The sequence below is a fragment of the Parasteatoda tepidariorum genome, chromosome 9 (assembly GCF_982258835.1).
Source record: "Parasteatoda tepidariorum strain Cologne lab strain chromosome 9, Ptep-v5.0, whole genome shotgun sequence".
NCBI lineage: Eukaryota > Metazoa > Arthropoda > Arachnida > Araneae > Theridiidae > Parasteatoda > Parasteatoda tepidariorum.
In genome coordinates, this window is record NC_141763.1 from 70,653,848 (window position 1) to 70,675,089 (window position 21,242).

At 24.9% G+C, this 21,242-nt stretch overlaps 1 protein-coding gene across 2 annotated transcripts in view; it reads right to left on the reverse strand.

The window, feature by feature from the left end:
- Positions 1–2,539: 2,539 nt before the first annotated feature.
- Positions 2,540–21,242, reverse strand: part of LOC147804242 (uncharacterized) — a 46,674-nt gene continuing 27,971 nt past the window's right edge. Inside the window, exons 2-3 of one of the 2 annotated variants that reach the window (XM_087152106.1) lie at positions 6,139–6,237; positions 2,540–2,676 (exon numbers count right to left, since the gene is read on the reverse strand). In XM_087152106.1, coding sequence (XP_087008232.1) covers positions 2,552–2,676; positions 6,139–6,237 — 224 coding nt within the window. In that variant the 3' untranslated portion in view covers positions 2,540–2,551. Of the gene's footprint in view, positions 2,677–4,105; positions 5,181–6,138; positions 6,238–21,242 lie in introns of those variants that run through there. The other variant, XM_087152105.1, reaches the window with a different exon arrangement.

Here is a 21,242-nt window from a genome sequence, read left to right on the forward strand (position 1 = left end):
ATTTCTTAAGAATGTCAAGTATCTAAATGACTTAATTTATTAAATTTAAAAAAAAAATTTCAAATATCTTCAAGGCAGGTGTGTATATTTGGGACTGATGATTATGAAATCTAACACAAAACTGTGATATCGTGGGTTCTATTCCAGCTGAAGACACTTTTTAATTATTATTTTTTATTACTGAAAAATGTTTTTCTTATTTTTTTAAGTACGCATGTTAATAACTAATAATTTAGCAATTATATAAAAAACTGGAAGGCTCCGCTACCTGTTCATTTTGCTCACTAACCCTCGTGGTTGCTTCTGCATTCATTGCAAGTTAAGAGGAAAAACGGTTTATTTCCTTTTTTTTCTACAAAAATTCCGATTGAATTACCATTTACATTTTGAAAATGACTAAATTTGAAGCAAATCAATAAAATTGGTACCAATTAATAAAATTAGAATATTGGTACCTGAGTTATTACTCAATAAAGTTGGACTCATGGGATAGAACATTCTCCTCCGAATGAGGTGCACCGAGTTCGAATCCCGGTGATGGCTGATCGATATGAATTCCACACCCGGCTTTTACCTACCTGTTAAATTATATCTAAAATTTATGTTTAAAATTAATATCAATAGATGGCGCTGTGCCAATTATTTACTTTCTCATATTTGTTATATTTTTATTCCCTCTTGTGCTGTCCATATGAAATAAACGTTGTGTTCGTTTCTCCTGAGTCATCATTATTTTGGGTATCCAAGTATCTTTAGAGTACAGATTTAAAACTACCACAGTGCTGACGTGAAATATCCTCAGTGGTAGACGGATCATGGATTAGAGTTCCCTTGGTATCAGACTAACCATGGGAGGATTTCGTGGTTTTCCTCTCCATTATGGCCTATGCTAGCTCTTCTTTTATTAAAATCTATAGGTTATCATCTCATACACTCTGAGATTTCATACATATTGCCGCAAACATAATTTTTATACAATGGCAGCTAACTTTATATTTTGAATAAATATTTAGTTAACTCCTATGATTATGTCAATTATTTGAATACAAAATATAGTGAATTATTATTAATACAGCCAGACCTCGATATAAGGTTACCCGCATATAAGGTCACTTTTCCAAAGTCCCGGCTCACTGAATAGGAATTCTTTGTTACAGATTATCGGATATATGGTCAAGTTTTAAACATTGTTATCGCTTATAAGGTCATTTTTATCTGAAGCGAGGGGAGCTCTTTTCTAACAAAAGCTAATTTAACTTCCTTACAAGGCAATTACCCCTCTCGAGTTCAAGGAAAATGTTGCAGCCAATGAACAAGTTGCAATTTCTGAAATTGTTTCATAAGTTGTGGACAGTGAAGACAATAAGAGTGATCCTGAGCCAGTAGCTGTAACCCAAGTGGAAGCCTTCAATGCAATAAATGACATGTGAAATTTTTTTAAAAACCATGAGGGAGCTGAGGAACATTTCGAGAAGTTACAAAATCTAGAAGACATTGTTCGAAAAATGAAACCAAAAACGAGACAGACCTGCATAAATGACTATTTTAAATAAGATAAGATGTAAAGTATGTATGTACAGTTTGAGGAAATTTGTAAACAGCTCTATTTTTAATTAATTTTTTTTTTGAAATCTAACTTACTTTTAATTCTTTACTAATTCTGTTAAAATTTATTGAATTAAGTATTTAATTTATGACCGATCGTTTTCGTTTGTATTACCATTTTTAAAAAATCATAATGTGTACTATTAACGTGCTTAGTTACGATCTGCTAAGGAATCGGTTAAAAGGTCTGACTGTAGTTATATTTAAAATACTCTAAAAACTTTCATACTTTGTGTTCTTTTAATATAAAGAATAGTATCATGATGACAAATAAACTAAAAATGATTAAAAATTACTCTTTTGTGTATTTTATTTTGTAAACAACTTAAATATTGAGATCTGAGTAAAATATAAAAATTACAATATCAACTATTTGAATTGCCCTTTTACGTGCCAAATTCTTTCAATTAAACATAATTTTTTGTGTGGTAATATTGACATATACTGTAGTAATAAACATTTCTTAATGTAGCCTATTTTTTTTTTCTATAGTGGTTTTTCCCTCCTTGAAAGCGAGTCCCTCATATTTAAAACAATGTGCACAGTTATGGTTATTATGCAAAAATAAAATTCTTACATTTCATATGAAGAATCCTTATCAGCATATGTATCTACAACATAATCGTGCATCTTAGTAGTGGCGATGCCTACAGGAGGAAATTCGATAAAATCGCCAAATGTCCGATGTGAGTTTTGGCGAAATTCACGACGAGCCAAGAACAAAATTTATGTTAACCTTTCTTGCCGTAAAAATCCTTCTTAAGTTCTTGGCTACTTACAAATAAGCCAAGCAAAATTTGAAAGTAACCCCTATTAAACCCCTCCAGTTGACTATTACTCTTGTCAAGTCTTCTATTCACACTTACCCCTTCGTTATCCTCCCTCAAATTTCGCCTTGGGGGGTTTGGGGCAGATCGCTAGTGGATTCATATTTTGGGGTTGGGGGTCACTCGAAGGACCAGGAAGACTCGGATCTGACTGAATTGAATTGACTCTCTGTTTTTTTTTTCTTTATAGAGGAAACTTGCTTTTTTTGTGAGCCGGAAACTCTTGCTAATTGTTTCTCAATCTCTGAAATATATGAAAGATAAAAGTTATTTTTTCCTATAAATTTAATTTATATATTTTTTTAAATTCGCTGAAACTCAGGGTCAGATTAAGAACCTCAGAAACCCTAAACACTTGTATTTTTTTGGGTGCTGCTTAAATGTAATTAAGAAGATTACATAAATAAATAAAACCGAAAATATTATTTTATTTTTGTAAATAGTAAAAAAAACGTTAAATTAAAAAATTAAAATCTTAGTTTAATTAATTCTTTTAGTAATGTTTCATTTTCATTTCTAAAATTTTCAAGTGGATACAATTTTTATGTTATGCTCTTAAAAAAACAATATATTATTTAAATAATAAATACAACATAAATAATTTTTTTGAAATGATTAGAAAACATTTAAACTTTTAATTACAAATGAATAACGCTACACTTTTCGGTTGAAAAAAAAAATAATAAAAAATGCGTGTTTTTTTATTTATTTTCTTTGATTCTACTAGAGTGAATATGTGTGTGTTTTTTTATAACATAATAATGAACAAATTTATTTAATTGAGGAAAATGATTGAATGTTTACCAAAAGAAATGATTTTGTTTTCTTCAAAAAAAAATTTTTTTGTTTCTACACTGCATGATTAGTGATCTATTGAAATGATCTTTCATTTGTCATTTCGGGAACAAGAAAAAATTATAAGAAAACGAAAATTCAAAAGTATTTAAAGATATTTAACATGCTTTGAAAGCCTTTTTTCTTTGAAATACGAAAGATTGATTCTGGAATCAATGTCTCCAATTCCTTAGCAAACTTATCTTGAGCTTCAAAGAAAATTTCAGAAAAAATGAAACAACTTATCTTAGATTTTTTTTTTTGTAAAAACTTATCTTAGCTTTCACGTTTCAATTCTACATATATAATAAACACTCTCCCAGTTTCTAAACATCTTCTGTTTCCGTTGTTTTTATTTGAACATTAAAAAAAACACAACATGTTGTTGAAAAAAAATGAGTGCAAAATAATAATCTTTCTAGTATAAAAAACACAACATGTTGTTGAAAAAAAATGAGTGCAAAATAATATCAAATAAAATAGTTAAAATTGATAAAACCATCTGAATTATAAGCGGTTAAAATCTTAGAACAAAACACGTTTCGCAATTTATATTCGATTCTGCAAGAGAAAAAAAAAGAATATGTTTTCACCTAGTAGAGAAGAAGCGAACGCGAAATGACCTTCGAAAGCAGACGGGGTGGCTGACCTCCGAGCAACCTCATTTATGATCTCATTATTTGAAAGGAAGATTGTGTAAACAAAATGCAGTTGCAGATGTAAAAACAGAGTAGGCACTCATTTAAATGCTGCAAAAATAGTTGGGATTAAGGGCTGAATCCTAGTTTTTTTTTCTTTAAATTTAAATTAAGAATACAAAATAACAAAATAAATAGAAATTCACAAAAAAGGTATATTTTATTACACGAAAAAGTAACAAAAACAAACAAATTTTTAATGCTTAATGCAGACCATACATTATTTTTATTACACAAATTAAAAAAATATATTCCTTTTTTTGTCAACTTAAAAATAAGCATTGACATTGTAAATCATTATAAAATCATTCGACAATAAGTGTTAAAAATTACAATCAAATTTTCAAAAAATATAAGAATTTCAATAATACAATTATGGAAGTACAATTAGAAAAAATTCCAAGTTCTAAACTAAGAGTGATTAAAATTTATTTTATTATAAATCACACAGAATATCAGAAACAGAGTGATCAAAAATTATTTGTGTGATGGAACGACATTTTAGTAACCAAACTTTTGACATGCTGCTTAAAAATGGCAGTTTCTGTGAATTTTATAGCTATTATTGAAAAGGAAACTTTTTAAAAAAACTTAAAATATCTTTAAGAAATATTTATGTCTCTTTGCATAAAAAAATTAAAAAAGAATTTAAGATTTAGATAGATGGAGTTATTTATAAAAAAATTGAGTTTAAGCACTATAAGAAATGTCTCTTTAAACAAGAAATGTTTCTTTAAACATGAACGACTCCATACTATGATTATTAAAAAAAATTGGTCTCCTTAAATATTAACAACATAATCCCATTCCATATAATTTTGACCTTGGTATTTATGAAAATATGATATTATTATCAATTTTCATTGGAAATTCATTTGCCTTAAAATATCTTTAAGAAATATCTATGCCTCTTTGCATAAAAAGATTAAAAAAGAATTCTGTATGTTGGCGCCTCTCTCGGCTTTGGCTTCGTTTATCTTTTGTCCGCACCAATTAAAAACATTTGTTGGAAATCGTGTATCCAAAATTCAAACACTTTAGGGGGGAGATTTTTCTGTCTCCTTTGAACTTTCATCATCAGATGACAATGATTCCCTGGGTATATTTTGGGGTTCACTTGATGGACCAGGAAGACTCGGATCTGTCTGTTTTTTTTTCTTTATAGAGGATTTCTTTTTTGATGAGCCGGAAACTCTTGCTAATTGTTTCTCAATCCCTGAAATATATGAAAGATAAAAGTTATTTTTTCCTATAAATTTAATTTATATATTTTTTTAAATTCGCTGAAACTCAGGGTCAGATTAAGAACCTCAGAAACCCTAAACACTTGTATTTTTTTGGGTGCTGCTTAAATGTAATTAAGAAGATTACATAAATAAATAAAACCGAAAATATTATTTTATTTTTGTGAATAGTAAAAAAAACGTTAAATTAAAAAATTAAAATCTTAATTTAATTAATTCTTTTAGTAATGTTTCATTTTCATTTCTAAAATTTTCAAGTGAATACAATTTTTTTAATATCATAATATAAAAATTTTAGTTTTATTGATATAAATATGATATGTTTTTTGACAAATGAGTCATTTTACAGAACTTGAGAAAAATTACATTCTCAGTATTTTTTTCTCTTAGGTTAATTCAATTTTATATTAAAACTTGAAAATGAAATTTTAAAGACATCCCATTAAAAAAAGTAATCTTCTAAATGTTTGTGAAAATTTCTTGGTACTCGGAAAAAGAATTTGGAATTCATTAGAATTTTTTTTTAAAAAAAAGAAAACGCTGTACCTTGGAATCCTAAGCTGTTTGAACAACTTGAAAATTTATAACGTTGTATTGTGAACAAAATTTGGAATGAGGAGAGTTTGTTTCTGATAAAGATTAGAATTTAACTTTAGAATTGAATTTTTTTAGGCATGGTAATCTTATCAAACTGTTTAACTCTGAAAACATTTGATGATTTTTTGCACTTTGAAATATTTTCATGTTAAAGAGTTTTGTACACAATTATAAAGTTTAGATTTGCTTAGCCATTTTCAGAGATAAGAATGAATACGAAAAAAAATAAAAAAAAGTATAATATGTATAAATTTACTGATATTAATTTAAACTATTTATATTTAAGGTTAAAATTTGGATGATTTATATTTAAAGTTATGTATTGTAACTTACTACTTAGTTTTCTTTTTAGTAGGTTCATCCTTGTGTCATCACTAATTTTTTTCATCTCTTCATCTTCATATTCACTAGAAGATGGTGAGGAATACGTTTCTAAAAAATTAATAAAATTTTAAAAATAAATAGTTATTGTTGTAGCGTATATACATCTAATTGCTGCAAATATTCTGGTTTACCAGCCTAAATGAAAATATTACGAGTTCTCGTAGATTTTCTAAAACTTTTTTAAAATGAGCTATGTATTAAATTTTAAATTTTTCTTCTTTTTCAGTATTTTTCTGAATCTTCAATTTTAAAAAAAAAAAGGATTTTACATATACATAAGTTTAGCTTCTCTTTGTTACTTCAGACAGTCAAATTGAGCTAATTGTTTTCAGACCTGATTCTTTAGTTGATTCATTAAATTTTGAAACTGATCTTTTTTTATTGCTTTAACATTAATCTGTAATTCCTAATTAATACACTTTTTACACAATATTCTAAAAATATATATTAAGTGTAGTAATTATGCAATATCTTAAGTATATAATAACGAGAAATTTTTCGGTACCTCCTATGTTGACAATGTTAAAATGGCGTACTTCGATGTACCTTTTTATAAAAAGTATCGTAGTTAGAACTTTGAAATTTTTTTTGTGTATGTAATAGATATTCTAGATTATACTGAAGTGAACTTTTTTGAATTTAGTAAATTAAAAGAAATTTTAAAAAAAATAAATTACACAGCATGCCAGAAAATTTTAAAAGCTTCACATTTTCATCCGAAAATTTTGAATTAAAAAAAATATTAAGTTTCTCTAAAAAAACTGCTCACTTCAGCACAAACTACAGTACTAAAGGAACTTTTTAAATCAAAAATCAAAGTGTTGTGATCAATAGTTTTCAAGAAAAGGTACATCGAAGCAAAAAAACATAGTTTTGAGTTATTTGCATTTAAAGCGTAAATATTAGAATACCAACGATATTTGAAATTTAAATTCAAAAATCATATTGTTTCTAAGTTATAAATCTCGTACTGTTTGCATTTCAAACAAATTACTCTTAAATGTTTCTTTTATTTGACTGAAAAATAGGTTTTTATACTATACTCTCCTCACTTTTCGAGCGAATAAAAAGCCCTTAAAATGATCAAACTGAATGCGATAATTATAAAAATGTATAATTCATAAATCACCCATAAATTTTATTCATGAAAATTGAATATTCAAGTCTTTACCAGGATGTTTTGTTTAAATTTAAATGAGTTAAAAGTATTTTTGTTAAAAAAAATAATATTACAAAAAAATCTAAGAAAATGCATATTTCAAGATAAACATTCTAAACACAGAAATAATTAACAAAGAACTGTAAATAAGAATTTACTTCAAAATTAGAAATATTATGTAAAGAACATTTAAACAAAAAATCAAAATGATATAACTAGAAATTAGGGAGGAAAAAAATCCGGTCCAAGTTAAATTCGAATAATGTAAACGAAATTCCTAATCTATGCCGGTAATGACAGCTTCAAAACAATCCTGGTCCATAAGCAATGTTTTTTTTGCATTTAAGTACTTTATTTTCTTTTCTTTTACGTAAGTAAACAAAAACGTATTGAAGAATATAAAAAACTTTAAAATAATGACCTAATAACAGTATAATAAAAGAACAAAACAAAAATAGCCTTAACAAATCAAACTAATGTAAATCTCAGTTTTATATTCAAAATTCTCGAAAATCGCATGGAAATAAAGAAGAGGGCTGGGCATGGGTGTTTTCGGTTTGTTTATATTTTTTAAATTAAGTTTAAGTGCACTTCTAGGTGGATTTCAAAGAAAAGCAATATATAGTTAGAAAGCTAATAGTTTCTAGTTTAATTATTGATCAAAATCTCAAATTCGATTTTTTGAAGGTTTTTAGGTACTGAACACCCTTAAATACTTTTCTTTCAAAAAATTTCGGTATTGTACTTTTTTATAAAGTAATTTTGATTATTTTGATAAATCTTTCTATTAATTAGAGTGAGCAGCTTCACAAATCTATATATTAAAATGTGAAATAATATAGAATTGTTTTATTTTGTTGTTTTTTAATCCATCGAAATGATTGATTTGAAAAATAAATTTAAACTGTTAATTCAGCTTATTAGTAGAAAATGTTATAATTTATCTTTACCTTAAAAAATATATTTTTTATAAACCCTCAAAACTAAATTATCAATTTTTTTATAATTTTACTTCTACTTTCAGAAAATTATAAAACTTATCAAAGATAGTTTCTTAAGAACTTCTTAGAAATAAAGTTACTTCTTAGAAATAAGGTTTTTAAGGAATTTATGACATTTACAAATAAATGCTTTTATTACCCATTTTTATCATTATTATGGTTATAATAATTTTAAGTTGAAAAGCTTAAAATTAAAAATGGAGTTTCTTTATTATATAAAGTAATTTATATAAAGTAATCACAAGATATTACTTGATAAAAATTATTTAATACAATATAAATATCATTTATTAATAAGTTAATTTTTCTTTATTCCTTCAATTACTTTTCTGTTACTTTTTATAGTTAATCCTTCAAAAAAAAAAAAAATGGTTTTTTGTTCGTTACGATTAAACTTTTAAAAATCATAGCAAAATACTTACCAACTTGACGATTTGCCATCTTTGGTTTTAATTAGGATTAGTATTGGTTGCATTAGTATTTATAGTAAAATTTTTTTGAAACCTTGTGTTAGTTTAACACATTCACGTTCCAATCTGGACCTTGAACCACTTAACTTGAAATTTAACTTTAACTACAAGTAAATTAATACCACAAGTAAACTTGACATTTAACCTTAACTACAAATAAATTAATACCACATGTAAATTAATATTACATGTGAATTTATAATGATTTCTAAACTGTAAATAAAACTTAATTTTGTTTTTGTTAGAGAAACATTAACTGAGATGAAAAAACTTAAAACCTTATTTTAAAATTCATTTTTTTAATAATTCCTAATAATTTCTTCAATTCTGACTAAGAAAATATTTTTTAGTAGAATTATGGAACTTTAATATGTTTTAGAATTTTTATAAATTTTTATAGAAGTCTTACAAACATGAAAATTTTATTTTTGATTTGTTATTAATAGTAATATTTAGAATATTATTTGAGACGAAAAAGTAATATTGGTGTGTAGACAAAAATATATTTATTCTTTTTTAGATGAGATAAATTTATTTATTTTTTCACGGTGAGGAAGAATTTGTTTATACTATTTCACAGTGAGGAGAGGAATAATTTGTTTATACTATTTCACAATGATAAAGAATTTGTTTATAATAAATACTCAAAATATTTACGCATTTTGAGTTATAATTTCTAGAGAGATTTAAATATTCATTTGGGTAAACTCAAGTTGTGTTGTAATTATAATGTTAATAAATATTTAGAAAAACTAAAATTTTAACCGAGTTGGTTACTAGAAAGAGCCTCATAGGAAATAATGTTAAATGTAGTTAATTAATCTATACAAATTCCGCACCAGGTTTGCTCCGACCACATTGCTATAAAATCGGCAAAGTTTTTCACAAAAGCTAGATTCAAGAACCTCTTTGTTTTGTGTTGGGTTCAGAATCACTAGATTACAGTAAAAGGTGTAAATCCAAAATAAGGTTTACCGTTCAACAATGGTTATAAAATAAAAAGTGTTTAGCAATAATTGTTTTTTCTTTATTCACCTCATACGAAGAACGGGTATTCAGCATAATTTAATTGGTAAAATTTTCATAATTTTTGAATGATAAATACTTTTTAAGATATCAAATTCGGTTATAATGTATGTATTAAAAGATTAGGAAATGCACGTCGTCGTAATCCGAATAAGTCCAACCAAAACAGTAGTAAGAAAAAAAAAAACATTATATATATATATATATATTAAACTCTCGCTACTACAATATCCAGTATAACAATAACGATAATGTTTCTTGGTCCCGATGAACCTCCATACGAATTAAGAATTAATGTCATGCTCCTCACAATATTACGATATTCTCTGAAGCAACAAACCCCTGTAAAACGATTATTTTTAAAATTTCCGCCTTATTTTCACCATTTATTATTGGTTTTCAAATAATGCAAAAAATCTTATTTTATAATCTTTGGTTGTTTTTTTCCATCTTTTCTGTCAAGAGGCGACGCACTGCTGACCACCCCAAAAGCTTCCATTCTTAGAATTGCCTCTCTTATCTCATAAGCAGTCGCTGATCTAATATTTCTATTTGATTGTATTTAATTTATGTTAAAAGCTGATCATGAGTCACAAATGACCACAAGCATCACATTGACACCTGAAAAAAGAATTCATTTCATAGAGAGTGGGAGGAGCACCATTCACAAACAAACATGTCAAACCGTAACTATCGAAAAAAAGGTATATAATCCAATTTTACATGTTTTATGTTAGTGATATTCCAAAAGTTTATATAAAGTAGAATAAACTTGTATTATTATTATAGATAAATATTTTTATTTTCAGTAATTATAAATTAATCGAATTTATCACAAACTGCCATTCAGTGAGGTAACAGTAACGATGTCAAGACCGTAACCAGACGTAGATCTAAAAAGTAAATGTTAAAATCAATCAAAATTTTGTGCACACGTTTGTCATTGCCTGATTTATTTTCTGTGTTATGTGAATCGAATTGCGTTGCATCTGAGTAAAGTTTTCGATCTATTCCCTAGGTTGTCCAGACCGTAACCCTGTCAAACCGTAACCTCAGGATTAATTGAATTTAGCATATCAGAAATTAAAGCAAAAATTTTATTTTTCAATTTTCGTCAAAAAATATTAGGAATTTCTGTTTAAAGTCATGTTTTACGAAGTGAACATAAATATGAAATTATTTCAAATTATATCAAAAACATTAACTAGTTCTATAAATTTCTAAAATTCTTGTCATAAACGAGGTAAAAAAAGGATCACAAATTAACAATTTAGGAGAGAGAAAAAAGAAAATCCACGACCAATTATCAATTGAGGAGGTGAGACTAGAAATGTATGTTTAGGTATCGAAAAAATATAAAAATTGAAAGACTTCTTTTGACTCTTAGAAAAACCTTATTAGACACTTTGAGAAACTTTATTTGACGCTTTGAAAGACCCTTATTTGACACTTTAAATTAAATTCGGCAATCAAACTGGTTTTAAAGTATAATAAAACTTCAATTATGTTTAGATTGTGTTAATACAGAAATTCATTCAACAGCCAGACTTTAATGATATAAAACTTTAATAGTTATTATACTATTAAAAATGTATGTAATTAGCTTGATTTTGTTACATGATTTAATAAAACGTTTGTTTATTTAAACTCAGTCACAGTTTTAAAAAAATATTAGTGAAAAGTTTTATATTTTTTACATGAAAATGGCTAAAAAAACGTAATGATATTTTCAAATGTGATAAAAAGAAATAGTATAAAATAAATTTGAATTGAAACTTTTATGCTAAATGTGTTACCCTTGGCAACAGACTTTTTTTTATTTTCTTAGTTCGCATACCCTTCAACGGATTTATCATACAATGTCTGGCGCATCTGGAGTCCGTCAACAAGTCGGTTCTCTTTTTCTGAGACACTGATAAAAAAATTGGAGCTGGCTCCATGCATCCCGGATTCTGAAATTTAAACCTTATGTGAATTTTTTTGCTTGTTTATTCAAGGATGATGTCAGACTTGCTTCAGAGAAGAGGTCATGTCTCTTCAAAATAGTCAAATTAAAGTGAATTTTATGCTTAACATTTTTTTTATTGTATTATTTGTTTTATCACATTATTTTTTTCAAGAGTGTTTCTAAGAATTTAAAATCACCAATATTAATAATTGATTATTAATTTTTCTGTTATGTTTAAAATGTAAAATTTTAACAATATAGTTAAAATTTGTAATTTTTTAATTTACAAATTTTAAACTTGCATCCGATAAGCAAATACAAAAAATATTTATAAGCAAATATTTACTAAATTACATTACAGAAAAAAATTACCACATATAGTTGCTGTTTGTCTGCCTATGTTTTTGTTTTTTTGCAGAGCTTACATTTCACCAAGATTTTTGTTTCGCCCTGCAAAAGCATTTTACTTATTGGTATACGTACTTTACTTATTACATATTGAAATAAAATATTACGATTTTAAGATTATTTGATTAGAATAGTATACAAAAATTTTTCAAAGTTTTATCATTACTCCATGTCACAATTTTGGAGAAAGCGGTGTAACGATTTCGTTACTTGTTCAGGTTGAACTAAAACTCTTATAAAAAACAAACAAACTTTTGATAAAGTTTTCTGGGTTAATTTTATATGTACAAGGTTGTATTACAATTATATACACAGTTATTTACACTTATCATCACTTCTACCGAACACAAAATTATGTAATAAAAAGTTCTCAAATCGAGACGGCACAAGGTCCGCTCATGATGCTTCGTCTCACTAGACTGCCTGTCGCTTCTCTTACAGAGTCCAGTCTTTCTTCTCTTTTTGCAGGTGCATCGAGTTCTTAGAATTTCGTGGGGAGACACCGGATGCCAGAGGGGAATGTACTCGGGGGTCAACTGAGGAGCCAAGGTCAAGCGGGAGTCAACCAAGATGGGAGAATCCTTTCTGTCCCAAAGTCGCAGGTGTGCCTCGCTCAAAGTTTTCCCCCCTCCCTTTATAATCACAGGTTCGGAGTTGACGCTAATCCATCGCACTTGACATTATCTTTCTTTCCATAGGGGTTGATAGTCATGATGCGTTTATCTCTGATTGGCGCCTTTTCGTTAATATTTATTATTTACAAAATGTTATGATTTCACAAAACAAGAATAAAATTCAGAATTTTTAAAGACTGCTTTCTTTTGCGCGAGGTTATTTTTAAAAATTTATTTATTGTAATTCGTTTAAAAACTTATTTATTGTTTTCGTTAATATTTATTATTTACAAAATGTTATGATTTCACAAAACAAGAATAAAATTCAGAATTTTTAAAGACTGCTTTCTTTTGCGCGAGGTTATTTTTAAAAATTTATTTATTGTAATTCGTTTAAAAACTTATTTATTGTTTTCGTTAATATTTATTATTTACAAAATGTTATGATTTCACAAAACAAGAATAAAATTCAGAATTTTTAAAGACTGCTTTCTTTTGCGCGAGGTTATTTTTATAAAATTTATTTATTGTCATTCGTTTAAAAACTTATTTATTGTTTTCGTTAATATTTATTATTTACAAAATGTTATGATTTCACAAAACAAGAATAAAATTCAGAATTTTTAAAGACTGCTTTCTTTTGCGCGAGGTTATTTTTATAAAATTTATTTATTGTCATTCGTTTAAAAACTTATTTATTGTTTTCGTTAATATTTATTATTTACAAAATGTTATGATTTCACAAAACAAGAATAAAATTCAGAATTTTTAAAGACTGCTTTCTTTTGCGCGAGGTTATTTTTATAAAATTTATTTATTGTCATTCGTTTAAAAACTTATTTATTGTTTTCGTTAATATTTATTATTTACAAAATGTTATGATTTCACAAAACAAGAATAAAATTCAGAATTTTTAAAGACTGCTTTCTTTTGCGCGAGGTTATTTTTAAAAATTTATTTATTGTAATTCGTTTAAAAACTTATTTATTGTTTTCGTTAATATTTATTATTTACAAAATGTTATGATTTCACAAAACAAGAATAAAATTCAGAATTTTTAAAGACTGCTTTCTTTTGCGCGAGGTTATTTTTATAAAATTTATTTATTGTAATTCGTTTAAAAACTTATTTATTGTTTTCGTTAATATTTATTATTTACAAAATGTTATGATTTCACAAAACAAGAATAAAATTCAGAATTTTTAAAGACTGCTTTCTTTTGCGCGAGGTTATTTTTAAAAATTTATTTATTGTAATTCGTTTAAAAACTTATTTATTGTTTTCGTTAATATTTATTATTTACAAAATGTTATGATTTCACAAAACAAGAATAAAATTCAGAATTTTTAAAGACTGCTTTCTTTTGCGCGAGGTTATTTTTAAAAATTTATTTATTGTAATTCGTTTAAAAACTTATTTATTGTTTTCGTTAATATTTATTATTTACAAAATGTTATGATTTCACAAAACAAGAATAAAATTCAGAATTTTTAAAGACTGCTTTCTTTTGCGCGAGGTTATTTTTAAAAATTTATTTATTGTAATTCGTTTAAAAACTTATTTATTGTTTTCGTTAATATTTATTATTTACAAAATGTTATGATTTCACAAAACAAGAATAAAATTCAGAATTTTTAAAGACTGCTTTCTTTTGCGCGAGGTTATTTTTAAAAATTTATTTATTGTAATTCGTTTAAAAACTTATTTATTGTTTTCGTTAATATTTATTATTTACAAAATGTTATGATTTCACAAAACAAGAATAAAATTCAGAATTTTTAAAGACTGCTTTCTTTTGCGCGAGGTTATTTTTATAAAATTTATTTATTGTAATTCGTTTAAAAACTTATTTATTGTTTTCGTTAATATTTATTATTTACAAAATGTTATGATTTCACAAAACAAGAATAAAATTCAGAATTTTTAAAGACTGCTTTCTTTTGCGCGAGGTTATTTTTATAAAATTTATTTATTGTAATTCGTTTAAAAACTTATTTATTGTTTTCGTTAATATTTATTATTTACAAAATGTTATGATTTCACAAAACAAGAATAAAATTCAGAATTTTTAAAGACTGCTTTCTTTTGCGCGAGGTTATTTTTAAAAATTTATTTATTGTAATTCGTTTAAAAACTTATTTATTGTTTTCGTTAATATTTATTATTTACAAAATGTTATGATTTCACAAAACAAGAATAAAATTCAGAATTTTTAAAGACTGCTTTCTTTTGCGCGAGGTTATTTTTAAAAATTTATTTATTGTAATTCGTTTAAAAACTTATTTATTGTTTTCGTTAATATTTATTATTTACAAAATGTTATGATTTCACAAAACAAGAATAAAATTCAGAATTTTTAAAGACTGCTTTCTTTTGCGCGAGGTTATTTTTAAAAATTTATTTATTGTAATTCGTTTAAAAACTTATTTATTGTTTTCGTTAATATTTATTATTTACAAAATGTTATGATTTCACAAAACAAGAATAAAATTCAGAATTTTTAAAGACTGCTTTCTTTTGCGCGAGGTTATTTTTAAAAATTTATTTATTGTAATTCGTTTAAAAACTTATTTATTGTTTTCGTTAATATTTATTATTTACAAAATGTTATGATTTCACAAAACAAGAATAAAATTCAGAATTTTTAAAGACTGCTTTCTTTTGCGCGAGGTTATTTTTAAAAATTTATTTATTGTAATTCGTTTAAAAACTTATTTATTGTTTTCGTTAATATTTATTATTTACAAAATGTTATGATTTCACAAAACAAGAATAAAATTCAGAATTTTTAAAGACTGCTTTCTTTTGCGCGAGGTTATTTTTATAAAATTTATTTATTGTCATTCGTTTAAAAACTTATTTATTGTTTTCGTTAATATTTATTATTTACAAAATGTTATGATTTCACAAAACAAGAATAAAATTCAGAATTTTTAAAGACTGCTTTCTTTTGCGCGAGGTTATTTTTAAAAATTTATTTATTGTAATTCGTTTAAAAACTTATTTATTGTTTTCGTTAATATTTATTATTTACAAAATGTTATGATTTCACAAAACAAGAATAAAATTCAGAATTTTTAAAGACTGCTTTCTTTTGCGCGAGGTTATTTTTAAAAATTTATTTATTGTAATTCGTTTAAAAACTTATTTATTGTTTTCGTTAATATTTATTATTTACAAAATGTTATGATTTCACAAAACAAGAATAAAATTCAGAATTTTTAAAGACTGCTTTCTTTTGCGCGAGGTTATTTTTATAAAATTTATTTATTGTAATTCGTTTAAAAACTTATTTATTGTTTTCGTTAATATTTATTATTTACAAAATGTTATGATTTCACAAAACAAGAATAAAATTCAGAATTTTTAAAGACTGCTTTCTTTTGCGCGAGGTTATTTTTAAAAATTTATTTATTGTAATTCGTTTAAAAACTTATTTATTGTTTTCGTTAATATTTATTATTTACAAAATGTTATGATTTCACAAAACAAGAATAAAATTCAGAATTTTTAAAGACTGCTTTCTTTTGCGCGAGGTTATTTTTAAAAATTTATTTATTGTAATTCGTTTAAAAACTTATTTATTGTTTTCGTTAATATTTATTATTTACAAAATGTTATGATTTCACAAAACAAGAATAAAATTCAGAATTTTTAAAGACTGCTTTCTTTTGCGCGAGGTTATTTTTATAAAATTTATTTATTGTAATTCGTTTAAAAACTTATTTATTGTTTTCGTTAATATTTATTATTTACAAAATGTTATGATTTCACAAAACAAGAATAAAATTCAGAATTTTTAAAGACTGCTTTCTTTTGCGCGAGGTTATTTTTATAAAATTTATTTATTGTAATTCGTTTAAAAACTTATTTATTGTTTTCGTTAATATTTATTATTTACAAAATGTTATGATTTCACAAAACAAGAATAAAATTCAGAATTTTTAAAGACTGCTTTCTTTTGCGCGAGGTTATTTTTATAAAATTTATTTATTAATAAGTTGATTTCAGTAATAACATGAACAATACCTAGTGCATAGCTTCATTTAAAATACTTCTAATATACTAGTATGCAACTTCTTTTGAGAGATGAGAGAATTGGCGATTTTCTAGTCTTCAAGAATTGTAGCAGGATTCGAAGGTATTAAAATACGCCAATGCCAATCTCATTGTGCAACCCCTAAGCTTTCTCGAAGTTCTTCCTCCCTCTCTGCGGCTGAACATCATTAACAACAGGTGTGTTCTTAGGGGGGGGACTGTCTTGAGTAGTACAATTTTATGCTTAACATTTTTTTTATTGTATTATTTGTTTTATCACATTATTTTTTTCAAGAGTGTTTCTAAGAATTTAAAATCACCAATATTAATAATTGATTATTAATTTTTCTGTTATGTTTAAAATGTAAAATTTTAACAATATAGTTAAAATTTGTAATTTTTTAATTTACAAATTTTAAACTTGCATCCGATAAGCAAATACAAAAAATATTTATAAGCAAATATTTACTAAATTACATTACAGAAAAAAATTACCACATATAGTTGCTGTTTGTCTGCCTATGTTTTTGTTTTTTTGCAGAGCTTACATTTCACCAAGATTTTTGTTTCGCCCTGCAAAAGCATTTTACTTATTGGTATACGTACTTTACTTATTACATATTGAAATAAAATATTACGATTTTAAGATTATTTGATTAGAATAGTATACAAAAATTTTTCAAAGTTTTATCATTACTCCATGTCACAATTTTGGAGAAAGCGGTGTAACGATTTCGTTACTTGTTCAGGTTGAACTAAAACTCTTATAAAAAACAAACAAACTTTTGATAAAGTTTTCTGGGTTAATTTTATATGTACAAGGTTGTATTACAATTATATACACAGTTATTTACACTTATCATCACTTCTACCGAACACAAAATTATGTAATAAAAAGTTCTCAAATCGAGACGGCACAAGGTCCGCTCATGATGCTTCGTCTCACTAGACTGCCTGTCGCTTCTCTTACAGAGTCCAGTCTTTCTTCTCTTTTTGCAGGTGCATCGAGTTCTTAGAATTTCGTGGGGAGACACCGGATGCCAGAGGGGAATGTACTCGGGGGTCAACTGAGGAGCCAAGGTCAAGCGGGAGTCAACCAAGATGGGAGAATCCTTTCTGTCCCAAAGTCGCAGGTGTGCCTCGCTCAAAGTTTTCCCCCCTCCCTTTATAATCACAGGTTCGGAGTTGACGCTAATCCATCGCACTTGACATTATCTTTCTTTCCATAGGGGTTGATAGTCATGATGCGTTTATCTCTGATTGGCGCCTTTTCGTTAATATTTATTATTTACAAAATGTTATGATTTCACAAAACAAGAATAAAATTCAGAATTTTTAAAGACTGCTTTCTTTTGCGCGAGGTTATTTTTAAAAATTTATTTATTGTAATTCGTTTAAAAACTTATTTATTGTTTTCGTTAATATTTATTATTTACAAAATGTTATGATTTCACAAAACAAGAATAAAATTCAGAATTTTTAAAGACTGCTTTCTTTTGCGCGAGGTTATTTTTAAAAATTTATTTATTGTAATTCGTTTAAAAACTTATTTATTGTTTTCGTTAATATTTATTATTTACAAAATGTTATGATTTCACAAAACAAGAATAAAATTCAGAATTTTTAAAGACTGCTTTCTTTTGCGCGAGGTTATTTTTATAAAATTTATTTATTGTCATTCGTTTAAAAACTTATTTATTGTTTTCGTTAATATTTATTATTTACAAAATGTTATGATTTCACAAAACAAGAATAAAATTCAGAATTTTTAAAGACTGCTTTCTTTTGCGCGAGGTTATTTTTATAAAATTTATTTATTGTCATTCGTTTAAAAACTTATTTATTGTTTTCGTTAATATTTATTATTTACAAAATGTTATGATTTCACAAAACAAGAATAAAATTCAGAATTTTTAAAGACTGCTTTCTTTTGCGCGAGGTTATTTTTATAAAATTTATTTATTGTCATTCGTTTAAAAACTTATTTATTGTTTTCGTTAATATTTATTATTTACAAAATGTTATGATTTCACAAAACAAGAATAAAATTCAGAATTTTTAAAGACTGCTTTCTTTTGCGCGAGGTTATTTTTAAAAATTTATTTATTGTAATTCGTTTAAAAACTTATTTATTGTTTTCGTTAATATTTATTATTTACAAAATGTTATGATTTCACAAAACAAGAATAAAATTCAGAATTTTTAAAGACTGCTTTCTTTTGCGCGAGGTTATTTTTATAAAATTTATTTATTGTAATTCGTTTAAAAACTTATTTATTGTTTTCGTTAATATTTATTATTTACAAAATGTTATGATTTCACAAAACAAGAATAAAATTCAGAATTTTTAAAGACTGCTTTCTTTTGCGCGAGGTTATTTTTAAAAATTTATTTATTGTAATTCGTTTAAAAACTTATTTATTGTTTTCGTTAATATTTATTATTTACAAAATGTTATGATTTCACAAAACAAGAATAAAATTCAGAATTTTTAAAGACTGCTTTCTTTTGCGCGAGGTTATTTTTAAAAATTTATTTATTGTAATTCGTTTAAAAACTTATTTATTGTTTTCGTTAATATTTATTATTTACAAAATGTTATGATTTCACAAAACAAGAATAAAATTCAGAATTTTTAAAGACTGCTTTCTTTTGCGCGAGGTTATTTTTAAAAATTTATTTATTGTAATTCGTTTAAAAACTTATTTATTGTTTTCGTTAATATTTATTATTTACAAAATGTTATGATTTCACAAAACAAGAATAAAATTCAGAATTTTTAAAGACTGCTTTCTTTTGCGCGAGGTTATTTTTAAAAATTTATTTATTGTAATTCGTTTAAAAACTTATTTATTGTTTTCGTTAATATTTATTATTTACAAAATGTTATGATTTCACAAAACAAGAATAAAATTCAGAATTTTTAAAGACTGCTTTCTTTTGCGCGAGGTTATTTTTATAAAATTTATTTATTGTAATTCGTTTAAAAACTTATTTATTGTTTTCGTTAATATTTATTATTTACAAAATGTTATGATTTCACAAAACAAGAATAAAATTCAGAATTTTTAAAGACTGCTTTCTTTTGCGCGAGGTTATTTTTATAAAATTTATTTATTGTAATTCGTTTAAAAACTTATTTATTGTTTTCGTTAATATTTATTATTTACAAAATGTTATGATTTCACAAAACAAGAATAAAATTCAGAATTTTTAAAGACTGCTTTCTTTTGCGCGAGGTTATTTTTAAAAATTTATTTATTGTAATTCGTTTAAAAACTTATTTATTGTTTTCGTTAATATTTATTATTTACAAAATGTTATGATTTCACAAAACAAGAATAAAATTCAGAATTTTTAAAGACTGCTTTCTTTTGCGCGAGGTTATTTTTAAAAATTTATTTATTGTAATTCGTTTAAAAACTTATTTATTGTTTTCGTTAATATTTATTATTTACAAAATGTTATGATTTCACAAAACAAGAATAAAATTCAGAATTTTTAAAGACTGCTTTCTTTTGCGCGAGGTTATTTTTAAAAATTTATTTATTGTAATTCGTTTAAAAACTTATTTATTGTTTTCGTTAATATTTATTATTTACAAAATGTTATGATTTCACAAAACAAGAATAAAATTCAGAATTTTTAAAGACTGCTTTCTTTTGCGCGAGGTTATTTTTAAAAATTTATTTATTGTAATTCGTTTAAAAACTTATTTATTGTTTTCGTTAATATTTATTATTTACAAAATGTTATGATTTCACAAAACAAGAATAAAATTCAGAATTTTTAAAGACTGCTTTCTTTTGCGCGAGGTTATTTTTAAAAATTTATTTATTGTAATTCGTTTAAAAACTTATTTATTGTTTTCGTTAATATTTATTATTTACAAAATGTTATGATTTCACAAAACAAGAATAAAATTCAGAATTTTTAAAGACTGCTTTCTTTTGCGCGAGGTTATTTTTATAAAATTTATTTATTGTCATTCGTTTAAAAACTTATTTATTGTTTTCGTTAATATTTATTATTTACAAAATGTTATGATTTCACAAAACAAGAATAAAATTCAGAATTTTTAAAGACTGCTTTCTTTTGCGCGAGGTTATTTTTAAAAATTTATTTATTGTAATTCGTTTAAAAACTTATTTATTGTTTTCGTTAATATTTATTATTTACAAAATGTTATGATTTCACAAAACAAGAATAAAATTCAGAATTTTTAAAGACTGCTTTCTTTTGCGCGAGGTTATTTTTAAAAATTTATTTATTGTAATTCGTTTAAAAACTTATTTATTGTTTTCGTTAATATTTATTATTTACAAAATGTTATGATTTCACAAAACAAGAATAAAATTCAGAATTTTTAAAGACTGCTTTCTTTTGCGC